Source organism: Amphiprion ocellaris, chromosome 2, assembly GCF_022539595.1.
Source record: "Amphiprion ocellaris isolate individual 3 ecotype Okinawa chromosome 2, ASM2253959v1, whole genome shotgun sequence".
Classification (NCBI taxonomy): Eukaryota; Metazoa; Chordata; class Actinopteri; family Pomacentridae; genus Amphiprion; species Amphiprion ocellaris.
In genome coordinates, this window is record NC_072767.1 from 11,936,437 (window position 1) to 11,953,535 (window position 17,099).

At 39.3% G+C, this 17,099-nt stretch overlaps 1 protein-coding gene across 1 annotated transcript; it reads left to right on the top strand.

The window, feature by feature from the left end:
- The first annotated feature begins 275 nt into the window (after positions 1 to 275).
- serpinc1 (serpin peptidase inhibitor, clade C (antithrombin), member 1) lies at positions 276 to 12,000 on the top strand. The gene is made up of 8 exons (XM_023267137.3): positions 276 to 431; positions 1,869 to 2,235; positions 2,937 to 3,152; positions 4,754 to 4,891; positions 6,677 to 6,895; positions 7,067 to 7,241; positions 8,080 to 8,144; positions 9,491 to 12,000. The coding sequence occupies exons 2-8, from the start codon at positions 1,870 to 1,872 to the stop codon at positions 9,665 to 9,667; spliced, it is 1,356 nt and encodes a 451-aa protein (XP_023122905.2). The 5' UTR covers positions 276 to 431; position 1,869; the 3' UTR covers positions 9,668 to 12,000.
- The last annotated feature ends 5,099 nt before the right edge of the window (positions 12,001 to 17,099 follow it).

Consider the following 17,099-nt stretch of genomic DNA (forward strand, 5'->3'; position numbering starts at 1 on the left):
AATTGAATAACCCTTCTCAGAATTTAATATGAAATCAATCATTAAAAAAAAACCAAAAAACAAAAAACGTTAGTTTGCCTTTCTGAATTCTGATCCTGTGAGTACATTCTGAATTTTTACCCCACCAGTGGTAAGAATATATTTTTTTATCCCTCAGCAGGAGTTTCCTGCTGTGCGATGGTGGTTCTTACTTCCTGTCCATTTATTGATCTTTGATCAGTGGGAGTCAGTGTGAGACCAAGGGGAGGTTGTTTTCCTGTTGACAGCAGCAGCTAGTTTTCCTGGTATTAAACTATGACTACTTGTTGACTAACAGAGAATCAATGTTTCAAAGGTTGATGTGATGTTTCAGTGCTCTGCGGGACACTGACCCACAGACCACACAAACTGCACACATCTCTCTGACTGAAAACTCACCACTGTCTGCTCAGGTAAGAATCCATGCTTTTACCAGTTTTATGTCACTGTTGTTTTAGTTTTAGTTGATAAATTGATATGTTTTAATGATAAAATATCTAAACATTTCAATATGATATAATATGGAAGGATAATACAATGCAATACTTTTCTTCTGAAAATGTTAAGTATTAAGTATAATCAGGCAAATGTACTTATTTCACTGAAAGCAAAAGTACTGAACATACAGAAAACTGCCTCCTCTTAGTTGCTGTTATGTATTTGAGCTTTGAATTGGATGATTCTCGACTCGACTTAATATAATAAGAAACACCACTACTAACTCAGGACTTTGATTTCAGCTCTTTAACTTGAGAGGAGTTTGACATTTAAACAATATTCCAAAACTTCAATAGTTCCTGCTCTTGTCAAGTGTTGTAATCAGTAAGTAATTTAATGCTTATTGTTGGTTTCTCTGTGGTTGTTTTGTATTTATTCAAGGTTGTTTTGTGTCTCTTGTGATGGTTTTCATCAGTTGCTGTGATCTTTCAGAGTTCTGAGTTCTTCGACCAAAGCTTGTCTGGGAACAAAGCTTTTTGCTGTCGGAACGTCAACATTCTGAATTGGCATATTAATAAAGGACTAGGTCTCTAAGAATCTTGTATTGTCTTGTGACAGATGTGTAGACCTGTAGAGCACCCCACTTCTTTGGGTGCACCTAAATTACACTACCGTTCAAAAGTTTGGGGTCACTTAGAAATGTCCTTATTTTTAAAAGAAAAGGGTTTTTTTTCAATGAATATAACATTAAATGAGTCAGAAATCCAGTCTAGATATTGTTAATGTGGTAAATGACTATTCTAGCTGGAAACGGCTGATTTTTAATGGAATATCTCCACAGGGGTACAGAGGAACATTTCCAGCAACCATCACTCCTGTGTTCTAATGCTACATTGTGTTAGCTAATGGTGTTGAAAGGCTAATTGATGATTAGAAAACTCTTGTGCGATTATGTTAGCACATGAATAAAAGTGTGAATTTTCATCTAAACTATGCCTGGGTGACCCCAAACTTTTGAACGGTAGTGTATGTGCTGGTGACCATAGATGAATAGTTCGGTGCAGCAGTGCAACCAAAGTAAGACGTTAGTCTGGAGCCCTGCAATTAAATCACTTTTGGGAAGGCAAAATTTCGAGTTTGGACACACCTTCTCATTCAATGCTTTCGTTTCATTTGTATTATTTTCTGCATCCTAGATTAATACTGAAGATTAACACTTTTTTGTCTGCAACATCATTCCATATGTATTCTTTTATAGTTTTGATGTCTTCAGTATGAATATACAATGTATAAAATAGTCAAATAAAAGCCATTGAATGAGAAGGTGTGTCCAAACTTTTGACTGGTAGTGCATGTCCATCGACACAAGCATCATATAAGAAAAATAAACCTCTAATTGGTTCTCTGTCCAGGATGAGGGCTGCTGACTGGCTGTTACCTTTGGCGTTCCTGCCATTCCTCTTTGACACCATCCGTCCAGACATTTGCAATGCCAAACCCAAGGACCTTCCTCTGGAGCCACGCTGCATCTACCGCAGTGCTGAATCTGAGGTCCCTGAGGACCCGACCCAAGAGCCCGAGGTGGTGCCAGAGTCCACCAACCCCCGAGTGTGGGAGCTGTCAAAGGCCAACAGCCGCTTTGCCTTGTCACTGTACAAACAGATGGCCCTCAGCAAGACTCCCGAGTCCAACATCTTCATGTCCCCCATCAGCGTCTCCACGGCATTCGCCATGACCAAACTGGGAGCCTGCAACCAGACGCTGCAGCAGATCATGGAGGTCAGATAGGAAGTAAAGTTGAGCTGCAGCAGATCATTTAGCCTCTTTAGGTATTTCTTTATCAGGTGCATTGATGGGTTAATAAGAACACAGAGCTCAGACTTTCTAAAGAACCTAATTGACATGATGGCAATATAAACCAGTGGCAGCACACAGATTCAAATATTCAAGTGTCAAACAACATTTGATTGATTTTGGCCGTAAAAACGAAACCACTCCAACTGTCAAAAGGGTGAGCAGTGATGAGAGAGCTCACATCTGTCCTGTCTCCTGTGGATCTGAAACGGTTTCTTGTGTTGTCCTGTTTACATTTGAAGCAGATATTTTAAGTTACAGTAAGACCATTTTAAAATGACTTCTTACTGTGTGGACAGAAAAATCACAATAAACAAATCAAGTTTTTATACACCAAGAAACAGATGAAAGAATTACAAAACTACTGACATAAACAACGGAAGTGTTTATTTTTAGAGATATGATTGAAACTGAAACAGATCGGTTGTCTTAAAATACAAAGTTTCAAATGAAAGAAAGATCTGAGATAAATATATAAACAAATATTAATAGTATCTAATCACAAAAGCCACACAGACTCTATAAGAGAGGGAAGGGGATACTTTAGTTGTGTCGCTGCATTCAAATTTTCTTTTTTATCATTTGCAGATCGAAGTAATCCTTTTAAAATCTGTTTGTGTCTGCAGGTGTTTGAGTTCAACACCATCAAAGAGAAGACGTCTGATCAGGTCCACTTCTTCTTTGCCAAACTGAACTGCCGTCTGTACAGGAAGAAGGACGAGACCACCGAGCTGATCTCTGCCAACCGACTGTTCGGAGAAAAATCACTCGTCTTCAATGAGACATACCAGGACATTAGCGAGACAGTCTACGGAGCCAAATTGCTGCCTCTCAACTTCAAGGTAACTATGTAAATATCTTTATTTAAACCAGTTTCCGAAAGAAAATTTTAGAGCTTTATCCTCATTATACTTATACAACTCTTCTGTGCATAAAGCCATAAAGCAACAGAAGAATAGTCCACTGTTAGCACAGACAATGAAGTCAGAATAGAAGTCCTTGATGCATGAGAGTGCGTTTGTGTTCATGTTTGTTCAGCAGTTCTTTGTAGAGAAAGAATAAATCTATTTTTATGTTTTTCTTGGGAAAAAGCTGTTTCTCAGTATGTTTGATGTGACTGCCTGCTACCTCCTCTCAGACGGATCACACTGATGTAGTCCTGACTCAGTTGTCTCTGATGCTGCTGCTGTGCTTCCTTCTGAGTCAGCCATTTACAGATATTGCCCACCTTTTGTACCCAAACATTGGAGTAAATGGATCAAACATGACATCCATAACTAATTACATAGAGCCAATGTGAATATACCCTCTGAACTCCAAGCAGTTCAATTCCACATGTTATTGACATTTTGCTAATTACATTTAGATTTGTATTCATGTGTCTCTCTGTTCTGTGGAAACACAGCCTGCAGCTCAGCTGAAAAGTCCTACCTGCATGTTTGTCACAGGCAAGTCAAAAATGACTTCTTGGTTGTACCAAGGAGCACAAAATTAAATTTTTTTTTTTTGCATAAATTGGTACATACTATTTATTTTTTCATGAATTTCTGAAAGAGCAGAATGAAGTGATTTTGCTAAAATATAACAATTGTACACTTACATTTGGTTTTTTATCACAGATGAACAGTTCCAGGACTATTGGAAAGTTGAAAATCGGATTATTCTCTCTATGTCTTTAAGTTTCTGGCTAATTAATGGTAGAATTTTGGTATTTTTTCAAAATTTCTTGTTTGATTTAAAGGAGACCATGCCTTTTAAACATGCTGATAGTTTTGAGGGTTCAGAGGGCTTCAGAACTATTCCAGTTTTTCTGGTTTGTTTCTGGTCAGTGTGGCTATTGTGTCTCTGTAGATCATGCTAACTTTGCACCTTCACTATAGAGAAACAGGTTCACACAAGAATGGTTCATGTAAAAAGCTGCTTTTTTGGAAAATTACAGTGAGCTCATGCTTCCTGCTCTGATGTACACTGTTTTGTGACACTCTTCACTGAATCACTACAACAGATGTGCAAAGTTACAGCAGGTTGATAGAAACTGGAATCAGCCATTTAAGTGATTACCAACAAAACAACTTTTTCCCCATCTGTAGATTAATATGTAGGAAATGTAATTTGCATAAGGACTTTAGGAATGTGCATGTATAAAGCGATCAGTAAATAAAGCTCAAAAGGTGAAGGAAGTCATAGAATGACTTTCAAAATAAAATAATAATAATGCATGATTTGTATAGTACCTTTCATTCAGCTAACAGTGTTTTAATATTAAAAATAATACTTTATGTTGTGATGTTAAAAATTAAATTATAATTTCAAATTTCAAATTTTCTACAGTTTATTCATTTTCCACAACTGTGAGTATCATCACATATGAATAAGTGTAAACAAATTTGACACTGATAGATCTGACAGCACTTACACTGATAACTCTGGTTCTGTGCTGCAGGAGAACCCCGAGATGGCCCGAGTCACCATCAACAACTGGATCTCCAATAAGACGGAGAACCGGATCCAGGACACACTGCCACAGGGAGCGCTGGACTCCACCACCGTCCTGGTCCTGGTCAACACCATCTACTTCAAGGTACCTAAAGCAGCCACTCATAGCTCCAAAAGAAACCAGTGTTCAGGTCTGTCAAGTCTGTAGTGTGAAGGTTCACAGTCTGATCCTGGGCCCTGCCATGTTCATGTGTGTGTGTGTGTGTGTGTGTGTGTGTGTAAATGACAAACACTGTTTTGGAACCGTTAAAGTAAAAAACAGTGTATGTATCTATATAAGTGCGCTCCTTATCATTTTACTCCAAGGTTATTTCTGGACACATAAAGCTGCCGTTGCAGAGCACTGTTACCTGAAACTTGCACACACCTGTAGTTTTAAACTGAATTCTTTATGTGCCACAATGGAACCAAAGTTTATGGTTTCCTTTGCAGATTATTTTAGCAGTTTTTAGATCTCTGCTGAGGCAGAGCTTAAGGAAATATCTGATATCTTTTATGGACACATTTCTATTTATAGATGTTAAACAACATAGCAGGCTACCAACTGTTCACCCCTGGATCTACAGTATCATGGGCTGCCTGACCTAATAGCTGGAAAAGATGACATAAAGAGCAGAGAAAATAAGGGAACATGTAACACATTGGGATACATACATGATAAGATAGATGATACATACAAAGTACAAGCCATTGAAACTAACTGATAAGTTTACTGTTATGGTGTGAGGCTCTGGCTGGTTCTAAGACGCAAACAGTGTGTAGATGAGCATATCAAGTATAGTAAAGGGGATGCAGAGTAGATTGGTGGAAATGGGCAGCTGGAAGCAGTGGGCTGGAGGAAAGTCAGCAGCAGCATCCCACAGTGGACATGATGGAGACTAAGCCAGTTGGTGGGACAGAAACCACAGATCAGAAGCATCCATCTCTGGGACCAGGGACATTTGGAGAACGGGGAAACAGAGTGAATGCAATGCAATGATGGTATACAGGGTGGGCCATAGGAAAAATAAACATTTTATGTTGGACAACCATTTTTATTTATATAGTGGCTCTATATGATGACTATTGCTTCGAAAACACATACTAATACGTGTTTCCCACTGTTGATGAACTTGCATTAGCACAGTTGAAGTTATGCTTGTAATGGTGTTGGTGATACATTCCTTGAGATGATTTATGTCTCGTATCTTCACCTGATACACCATGGCCTTCAAGTGCCCCCAAAGATAGCGTCAAGCTCATCTTCTAGGGTATCTGAAACATAAAAAAAAAATGTACATTGTACATTTTCCTATGTATGGAAGCTTATGGCCCACCCTGTATATAGTAAATACATAGATAATTAGAGAAGGGCTCAGTGCATCAAGAGAGGTCCCCCAGCAGCCTAGGCCTATAACTAGGGGCAGAAGTAAGGGACGTCGAAGAAGAAGTCAGTTGTGCATATGAAGACTCCAACTGCCACCCGAGTCAGCCCTAACTATAAGATTTGTCAAAAAGCAAGGTTTTAAGCCTGGTCTTAAAAATAGAGAGGGTGTCCGCCTCCCGAACTCAAACTGGGAGCTGGTTCCACAGGAGAGGTGCCTGATAACTGAAGGCTCTGACTCCCATTCTACTTTTAGAGATTCTAGGAACAACAAGTAAGCCTGCAGTCTGAGAGTAAAGAGTTCTGCTCAAGCCTCAAACATGTAAAAGGGAGCCCAGAAGATCAGGAACATAAAGCAGGAGATCAGCAGCATATGAAGATAATCTGTGGTTCATTGCAATAGATGGCAGTGCTGCCTCATGCCAGAACAGAGCAGAAAGTAATAGACTGATATTTTCTGGCTTCATCTTCTGTCTGAACACTGACCTAAATCTTTCTGTCTCTCAGGGTCAGTGGAAGAACAAGTTTGACAAAGACAATGTGTTCGCCTCAGACTTCCACGTAAGCAAGAGCCGCAGCTGTCCAGTCAACATGATGTACCAGGAGGCCAAGTTCAGGTACAAGTACTTCCCTGATGATGAGGTGCAGCTGCTGGAGATGCCGTACCGAGGAGACGACATCACTATGGTGATCATCCTGCCCAAGAGAGACACTCCACTCAGTAGGGTATCTATCTATCTATCTATCTGTCTGTCTGTCCGTCCGTCCGTCCGTCCGTCCGTCCGTCCGTCCGTCTCTTTTTTCCTTTCTTTCTTTCTTTCTTTCTTTCTTTCTTTCACTAACACTGCAGAAACCTGACTGCTGAGCTTGTCCTTCTTGCTGTGTGTTTGTGTTGAGGTGGAGGAGAGTCTGGACCTGAAGAAACTGAGTGGCTGGTTGGATCAGATGGAGGAAACCACCGTCTCCATCCACATCCCTCGCTTCAGGGTGGGGGACAGCTTCAGTCTGAAGGAGAAGCTGCAGGCCATGGGACTGACCGACCTGTTCAGCTCTGAGAAGGCCAGCTTGCCAGGTGATAAAATCTGAACTACGTCCTGAAACTTAATTAAATGTGTACTTTTCATTCAGCTAAAAGTGTTCTAATATTAAAAATAATCCCATATGCCATGTTACAAAATTTTCAATTGTAATATCGTTTTTTCTACAGAACTGAATTAAATGTGAGTCAAATGAGTCCACAGGAAGAGTGCTGCTAGTTTTAGATTAGAGCAGGTGCAGAGCAGCAGCTTACAGGTCAGCAGCCAGGCACAGCGATGAGCACACTGCATTTTTAACAATGTGTTTTTTTTTTCCCACAGTCCTCAGTGTTGTACACATTTTAAAAACAAAAAATATGGTAAAAATCCTGCTGACAGTAACTGTGTATTTAGAAGAACTTTCAACTTGCTGCCCTTTATGGTTCATGGCTCATTGTAGGCCAACACTCCAAAACTTCTCTGGGATTTTCTTTTAAAAAAGAATCTGCAAAAATCATGCAGCTGTTCTCCAAATATTTTATTAGGTCTGAGTTTTTGAAGTTTGGCCCTTGGAATGAAATTTGATCAATGTTGGGAATCCTTCCACCAGCTAAACATCACCAGAGTCTTCATTCAAACCTGAGGCTAATTTGCATTTTTTTTCTATCCAAGCGACGCATCTTCAAATCTTCTTGCTTTTGATTCTGGTGATTCATCAAAACAAGACGTATATCAAAGCTAAAATTTGGCATATTGTTAGTTGTTTTCTTCAAGTTATATAGATCTATTCATCATACGGCCACTGGAATTATCAGATAAACCAAAGAAAAAAATAGAGGCAAAAGCTGATAAGAACATTTTCTAACTAAATACTAAACCTTCTGTCTGTTTCAGGGATGCTGGCGGACGGCAGTGATGCTCTCTACATCTCAGACGCCTACCACAAAGCTTTCCTGGAGGTCAGTCACACACTGCTGACATAACATACAGCTGCTCATTGATGATTTTTTTTTCCAAGAGTGCAAAAGACACAGTTTTTGCCTCTATTTTCTTTCCTCATTTATTTTGCCCAGCAAATTGACATCTATTACAATCTGAAATTTTTCAGTCATGTCAGATTAAAATAAATAATGAAAATATTTTGAGTTTTCAAAAAAAATGTTAACAGGAGCTGAAGTTGAGTTTGCTTCCAGCTGTTTGTAGGGGTCTTTCCTCTGAGTTTGTTTCTTAGCTGTAGCATCAGACAGCAACAGGATCCCTACGAACATCTCTAAAGAGAGTGTTACAACACAGCACAGCAGTAACTTCATGAAATACTAATAAATGACCAGGAATTGACTGTAAATGACACCGCATACTTTTATCATTTTAGGTAGGTCAGCTACCACACAGTCACTGTTAAATCATTTGTTACACAGTTGTTATTTAAGTGTAAATATTTCCAAAATATTAATGTTTTTATCATGTTTTTTTTTTTTTTTTACATTAGTGAGAGGTTTTGTGCATAAGGATCTGTTACATCTCTAATCATTAAAATGACTTTCAAAATATGGCAACAGGTAGCCTGGTAACGATGAAAACACATTTTATTGAAACATAAGTTGCTGTAGTTTGATTGGTTATTCACGCATGGAAAGAATTTTCTGTGTCTAAATCATAAACTGTGGATCCTTTCTTTATGAGTGAACCTTTCCTCTCAAAAACTCTGCTGCATATCTTCTTCTGAGCTACTGTCGATGGTGGTCACCCAGCTAACCGAAATGTTAACTATACCTGTATTGTTATATGTGCATTAGATAATTAGCAACTAACTGTAGCATAGGAAACCCACATATATTAGTATGTCATTCCTTAACTCTCATATTGACATGGCTTTCAACCAGCCTATACACTACAGCAGCATTCATGAAGTTCAGGTATGGCTTTAGGTTTTGCTGTGGCACTCTAAGGTTTTTAGTGGCCCCTTCTGGCCAACCCATCACACCCCTTAAGACTGCTGATTTGATTGTGAGTGGTCTCCAAAATATTAATGTCATACGTTGTGATTGTGTGTACATTAAAATGACGTTAAATAACAAAACAATAATAGAATAATTAATTATCTTGTTCTACGTATTAGGAGACTACCAGCTGCTAATACTTGGAGAACTGCAGTTCTGTTACAGATTTTTTTTCACATGTAAATCAATTGTATTTTAAATCCACAATTTCTTTTACACCCACCATGTATCTTTAATGCTTATAGTGCAGAGACAGAGCAGACTAGATAACAGGATTCTACAAAAAGCTTGTTTCTGGTTTGCAGGTGAATGAGGAGGGCAGCGAGGCGGCTGCAGCTACTGCTGTGGTGGCCATTGGACGCTCCATTAACCCGTTCAGAGAGGTGTTTCTGGTTGATCGGCCGTTCCTGCTGCTCATTAGAGAGTCAACAATCAACACACTGCTGTTTACCGGCCGCGTGGCTGACCCTTGCAATGAATAAAAACAGCCCAACAGACGCTGCTGTGAGCATCACGGCTGCTTTATTATGAGTTCAATGTCATCAAAATATACAAACTATGTCAACATTTTCATGTGTAACAAGCCAGCAAACATGGTAAAGAATGGTGTAAAAATGGCACCAGCTGACTTAGTGGTAGTATTTTTACATGTGTGTTCAGTGACTGCACATTCTGCAGCATGAGCCATCATACAGCTCAGATAAATAGCAGTTTGTAGCTAATTTAGTTACATGTGTGATTAATCAAATCCACTGTAAGAATGCGATGCAGTCAACTATACTGAAAGGTAACCAATGCATGCACATTGTAGTTACTTTAGGGCTTCAGCAGAAAAAAACAGATCAATGTATTTTCAAATCAGTTAAATTTGTAGTGTTTGTTTCAATGTGGTACTTTCAGCTTCTAACTTCATTTTCAGTTGACCCTTTACTAAGAGCCCTTAGAGCAGCCGCTGTCTAATCCTACATTGGTAACCAAACCTTGGTGAGGGAGGCTTGCCGAGCTTTCAAAGACAGAAAATGCATTTGGATTAAATAAAGTGGAAGACGTCAGTCACAGGAGAATCTATCAAAGATCAACAGAAGCTCATAGCTTGGCACATGGTTGTTAAAAGATGGATGTAGCCACCATACTGTATTGAAAGAAGAACTTAAAATTAGTGATCAAAATGATAACGTAATTAGAAAAATGTTTACTGAACTAATAAATTAAAAGTAGAGTGAATTTATCATAGACTTCTAGTAAATCAGATTTCTCATTGAAACCAGAGGATTTGCCCCCTGGCTGTTAGAAACGAATACAGGTATAAGGGACTTATGCACTGGCCTCACTTTTCAGACCCAGTGACCACATCCATCCATCCATCCATTATCTATACACCGCTTAATCCTCACTAGGGTCGCGGGGGGTGCTGGAGCCTATCCCAGCTGACTCGGGCGAAGGCAGGGGACACCCTAGACAGGTCGCCAGTCTGTCGCAGGGCCACATACAAAGACAAACAAGCACTCTCACATTCACACCTACGGGCAATTTAGAGTAATCAATTAACCTCAGCATATTTTTGGACTGTGGGAGGAAGCCGGAGTACCCGGAGAAAACCCACGCATGCACAGGGAGAACATGCAAACTCCATGCAGAAAGATCCCGGGAAAGCCGGGACGCGAACCAGGGACCTTCTTGCTGCAAGGCGAAAGTGCTAACCACTACGCCACTGTGCAGCCCTGACCACATCCAACTTTTGTATAAAAGATCTGATTGAAACTAAATGTTAGCTTGAAATAAAATTCTGTAGACTTACCCTGCTGTGCAAGAATACTGTGGTTGATGTATGTATTTGTTCTGTAGAGCACATGAACTGTCAAGACGTGGGGTGCTAAACAGACAGCTTTCGTTACAATTCAATTTTATTTATATTGCGCCAATTACAATTCAAGTTCTCTCAAGATGCTTTATAGAACCCATATGCCTGAACCCCCAGAGCAGCCCTAAGACAACAGTGGCAAGAAAAAACTCCCTTTTAACAGGAAGAAACCTTGAGCAGAATCTGGCTCATATGGGGCGACCCATCTACAATTACAATTATACAGAAGTCTGTTTGAAAACAACACTTGATCTGTCAGTTTAGCATTCATGCTCCAAATCAGTTTCTCATTTCAATTGCTAACTTTAAGTCTTGTTCAATACAGTGTGGAATTAATGTGGAATATTACAGTCCTGTTTATAGGAAAAGAGTTAATAGAGTATGTTTAGGGTCAAGGTCAAAGGCCAAAGTCAAGGATTCAAAATGGTCGTCCATTAAACAAGAGGTAATGAAATGCCTAAGGCCACCTTCTATATTCAGTCAACACACCTGGTAACTGCAGAAATACTTCCTGGGGTGTAGATAGCCCTGTTAACAAGTTATAACGTTCATCAATACACTGTCAGGAATAGAGCTGTATATTGGGATTTTTTCATATGACTGAAAGCTTATTTTTCTGCGTAGTGTCACCATGAAAGCAGTGTAATAAATGCTGGTACACAAAGAGACGAGTCACTGCAGTTTGACACTTAAAGTGCTTTATTTCCTTGGAAGGAGATGCGACCTGTGAGTGATCTAGTGGTCATAGTGAAAGGAGCTTCTTCACATTTTCTAAACTAATGGACCTTTGGCCTCACCCCACCCACCCCCTCCACCAACAGGTTTTAGCAACAGAGACATGCAACATAAAAGATCTTAACATAAAACCTTTTAGGTTTGTCTACTACAGAACTTGTTAAGTACCTCCTCGTTAAAAAAAAATGTACAATAATAAAGTTAATTTACTAAACTCCATTTTTTTCTTTGACTCATTTTCTGCTTCGATATATTAAGATATACTTTGAGGAATCAACAGTAAAGAGTAATCTCATTAAGTGAATATATCTAAATGATTTGATTTATAATTAGGCATGTTGTGGTCAAGGTTACTGGATATTCTTATGCAAAACATTGGATTCACACAATAAAAAGCAAACAAAAAAAAGCCAAAAGTTTCAGACTGAAGCCAAAGAAACATGAAACCAAAGCTTGGCATTTTGTTGTAAAGCAAACTGACTTTGAGATAAAGTAGAGCCTTAACTGACTCAAAGACCAGAGCATGAAGACAATGATGATGAGGTTCAGCTTGTTTTCACAGTTTGAAGATGAAAGTGGAAGTGAACTGAAATGAGGAATCACTGAGGAGAAAACATCGTATTTTGAGCTGCGAGTTACTGAAACTTTCACAGTCGCTGCCTTTATGAACTTGTTACTGTTTGGATGGTAAACAGCCCGATATTGAAATCACGTAGCTGTAGGTGTGATGATGAATCTAGACAACAGTAATTACAACACTAACTAGAATGTACCAGATGTACATGTTTCTGACTTGTCAGTGTTCAGGTCATCGGGCAAATTGAAAGATACAAATGATACTCCACTTTAAAAAGCCTCAGACTACCCATCAGGCAAACTGTTTGCTAGAAACACTAATTATGTCCAATATAAGTTCATGTAATCTGAGTGCCAGTTGGAGCTGAACATGTGAGGCTGAAAAATACCTGCACTGTATCAATTATATTTTAGTGTTTAATTACCTTCAACAGAAGATTTTGGCTAATACAAATTGACAAGTTTTGCTTCATACTTTTAAACTCTAAATCAGATATGGAACTCAGTGAAAGTCATAATTACAACTTGGATGTTGCTGTGAACACTGATTTCAAATGGGAAAGTGGTCATCAGAATGCAGATTTTTTTTTCTCTGTTTCACTAGTTCTCCTATCGTGGATAACTTGGATGATGTTGCACCAATCAGAAAGTCTTCACTTATCTTAACAAATGCGACTGTGGTACAGAATAATACTCTGCAGAAATAAACAGCAGCCATTCGGGCAGATAAACAGGTGAGGTCTGATTCATTCTCTGAAACAACATGACAACATACATATCTGAATATACAAAAGCTCTAATTTAAGGAGAAAATTCTGATTAAATGTTGACATTGAGAAAACCTGCTAATGTGTAATGTGAGTTCTCAATAAAAATTCAAGTTGTGATCAGGTTTAAAACACAGTGGTTCATGAACACAACTGATGCGACTTTTCCTTCTTTAGATTCCGCTAGCAGGACTAGACTGAACCAGACTGGACCTGCTGTCCGAAAGCAGCTTGTTCTGGACTTTAACTGGCTTGAAATGATGTATTGCATTCTGAGACCAAGTCCTTAGTACTTCAGAACACCTCAGTGCAGAGAGCAGAAAGCCAACAAAACTCAGTACAATATGGAACACAGAAAAGGCCAAGGGCATCTTTGAAACTGCAACATATCTTTACTTCAAAACATACTTAATACCAAGAATTAAAAATGATGAGAGTTAATTGAATCTGTTTGTTCCAGGAGGTTTTGCAGAACAAACAGTTTGTGTTCATGTTGGAGCTGGGCAACATGGCCAACTTTTATTTTTTATAGATTGTCAAAAAGATTTCTTGGACGGTTTTTCTATGATTGATCCATGGAGTAAAATGTTTCTTCATGCATTTAAAAACACAGATTGAGCCACAATTAACAGGTTTCTTTAAAGACTCCCTCCGGTGAAAATAACATTTTAAGTAAGCAGTCAGCGCCATGGGTGAGCATTTTCACCTTGAGACTGCAGTGATGACAGTCTCAAAAACACAGATTCAGACTCCTAGGGCTTCATTCGTAAGAAATTGAAGGAACCAATCCTGTTAACTTGCAGGACGGAACTGCAGAGTTGGTTTCAAGGTCAAACAAGGATGTTGGAGTGGTGTGCTGGAGTTGCAGTAAGTAGGGATGGGTGCATGGACAGAGGTAGGGATGTCATAGATCTGCACATTCTAGAGGAAACAACAATCTCAAGTTCCATCTATGCCATTTGAGCGCAGGAAGGGATTATTTTTCACTCTTAATTCTGATACACAGATATGAGTTTTTAGGGAATAAATTGACAACCAGAGAAGAACTTTAAGAAAGTGTATGAATAAACAGGCTCACCTCCTCTCCTTTTTAAAAGTTGCCCACTTGTCGCTCGAACAAAAACTAATGCATGAGGAGCTGAAAGTAACTTGTGTAGAAAACAGTTAAAATTTACAATTGTTTTGGGCAAAGTCATTCCTCAGTTTGTATTCTAGCCTGAGTTATTAGAGCAGATATTTTGTTTCATATTATGGTTAAACTCATTTATAGTTATGTATCTTTTTTTGGCTGAATTCTACCAACAGCTAGAGACAATTTATTATTTAGAACCCTAATAACCATTCAGACCTCATAAAAAATTTCCTGCAAAAGTCACTGTGATCAGACTTTTTGATTCCTTGCCAGTTGGAATTTCTGGTCAAATGTCAGCTGAAAGTCCTTTTTCTATTCAACACACTAAATTTTAACCAGTCAACTTCAAGTGAAACATGAAACCACTGTGAGATGTGTGTAATGACACACAACAAGTTGCTTTGATTTCTGAAAATAAATACAGATTACATGTTAAGATCACCACAGTAGTCATAAATTGACAAAAACTGTGACAGGAGTTCAATGGATACCTATATTTTCTGTGGCTGCAGAGAGCTGAAAGAGGTCTTGTGGTTGTCATGATTAGAGTTTTGATCCATATTGCCCAGCCCTGGTTTGTGTGTTCTATCATCCTGTGCAGTGACTCACAAGGATTTCTTACCTGCTGCTTGTGTTTGTGTACAGGTGAGTAGTATTTCTGCGGCATGCAGATCGCTCTGAGGTTTAGCCGTTACCGTTCTGCTACGTTGGGAAAGGTAAACGTCTGATTCACTGAACAAAAGAAAAGAGTCTGTATACCTGATAGATCCTGGTTTAGCCTGAAGTGTGAGCGTGGCAGCGGCTGCAGTGGGATCTGTGAGGAAAATTCAAGCCACTCGGAGTGAGGACAGAGCCACTGGCTTGACTTGCATAAAAAAATTTACCATCCACTGAGAATCCGATTCACAGCTCTATAGAAAAACAGTAACAGCCGATCTGTGTGCTACCTGCCTACCTACCCTACATCTGAATTCAACTCTTAGCTTGTTTACATTAGTCATATGAAAAAACATCTTAGTAGTTTAAATATGTTCGTCTGATAATATGTGTAGATCTGTCATTGTTCAGTTTTTATAAAAAAGTTTCCAACCCCGTCTCTCTCTTGCCGGTAAGTGCTGAAGTTGTTTTGGCATTTGGGAGGGCCAACGTAGCCGCCGCCTTTCCTTTGGTTGCCAGGTAATCCAACCTGCTCCCACCCTCCTGTAGGTGAACTTTGACCTCTGGAAATGGTTTTTAATCCAGCTCCGTGGCCTGGCCACTACATCCATCTGGTCTGACAGAGTCTGGCTCCTTGTCCTGTCGCTATCTGACCAATGTCAACTCAGATCAGAACCTTCTGTAGTCAATGATGCACTGCCTCTACAGCACTCAGTCCACCAGCATTAGGCCACTGTTGGTTCAACATATATTCGGTGTATATACTCAGCCATGTCCAAAATCACTCTGTTAACGGCACACTACACTGTCTACTGCTCACCATTTTATTGGAAATTCTGTGTGTAAATCTGCCCACAGTGGTAACTACGGTTTAGGATTTTGACTGTCCAAAATCTTCCTTTACTGCTCACTGTTCACTGTCAGTTATAGAGGGAGTAAAATGTGTGATCAAGAGGTTTCATTTCAGACACAGTCTTTCTCATATGCTAACTGTTCTAACTTCTGGTTGGAGGGGCTAATTAACTGTTCACGAGCGAACATTTCACAAACTAGTCTTGAAGTGCAGAAGTGTTCTTTTTGTCTTCTTGTGACTTGCACTAGTTTCATTACAGGATTTGTTGCATTTTACTAGCTATTAAGTCTGCTGATGAAAAAAAATTGCTAGAACTGATGGTAAAAGGTCAAGATCAACTGCTAACTTGTTTAGCAGTGAAGGTTTGAATGTGCTACAGGAAATTTCAGACTACCAGCTATTTAAAAAAAAAAAACAACAAAAAAAGCTTAAAAAGCATCAGCTCAAATTTGAGTCTACAGACTTTGCAAACACTTCCATTTGCAAAGGACATCAAGTGAAACCAGCGGATCAGTAAAAGTACAATTTATACACAGAAAAAATATATCAGAATACAACCTAATGATGATTTTCTGTGTTTCCTTAATACCAACTTAGGATAGATAGGCAACATTAATGAATCAGCCCTGGCTAACTATGTTATGTCTGTGGAGTGAACAAGTAGTTGCACTGAACCAGTGAAAGAAGACTTCTACCTTGTTCTGTTTTCATGAAAGGAAACTAGTTTGACTCTCTAAAAGTGAGACTGAGTTAAAGCAGCAGATTTAGTGCATCATTAACTGCGACAGATGGCTGACTGGGTCATGACACTGTGTAGACCTCCTTGAACAATAACCTTCTGTCTTCTGTCACACATTGTCAGAGCAAGAAAGTGTCTGAGAAAAACTAACAAAGAAAACAATAAAGACATGCCAGTTTATAAAAATATCTGAGTAGACTGACAGAGATCTGTGTGGGTGGATCAGAGCACCCAGGTGGTGCTGTGCTGTGCTGCAGCTGTATTGCGTAGTGATGAGAGGTAACTGAGCTGTGTAGCTTATCTGAGGCTGGACACCGTCCAGTTTTCCTGCTGTGAGTTTGTTCGGCCTACAGGCTGCCAGACAGTCTGGTCGAATCTATGAAATCCTTAGAAACTGAGTTCAAATGCCACAATACTCGTTAACATAAATGTGACGAATTTATGGTTATTCTACAGCCGAATTAGCCCGTCCAGTGTGATTGGAGTTCCTCACTTTTCTCTCTGTTTGTCCTGCATGAAGTAGGATACAGTGAGCATGGAAATTCACTCTCCAGCTTCAGTATCAAATCTGCTGATTCCCAGAGCTTTGACATG

Excerpts from the sequence above, each read along its gene's own strand:
- serpinc1 (XM_023267137.3), top strand. The coding sequence starts at position 1,870 with ATGAGGGCTGCTGACTGGCTGTTACCTTTGGCGTTCCTGCCATTCCTC. Across the intron at positions 2,236-2,936 it reads CGCTGCAGCAGATCATGGAG|GTGTTTGAGTTCAACACCAT; the intron begins GTCAGATAGGAA and ends TTGTGTCTGCAG. Across the intron at positions 7,242-8,079 it reads TGAGAAGGCCAGCTTGCCAG|GGATGCTGGCGGACGGCAGT; the intron begins GTGATAAAATCT and ends TGTCTGTTTCAG.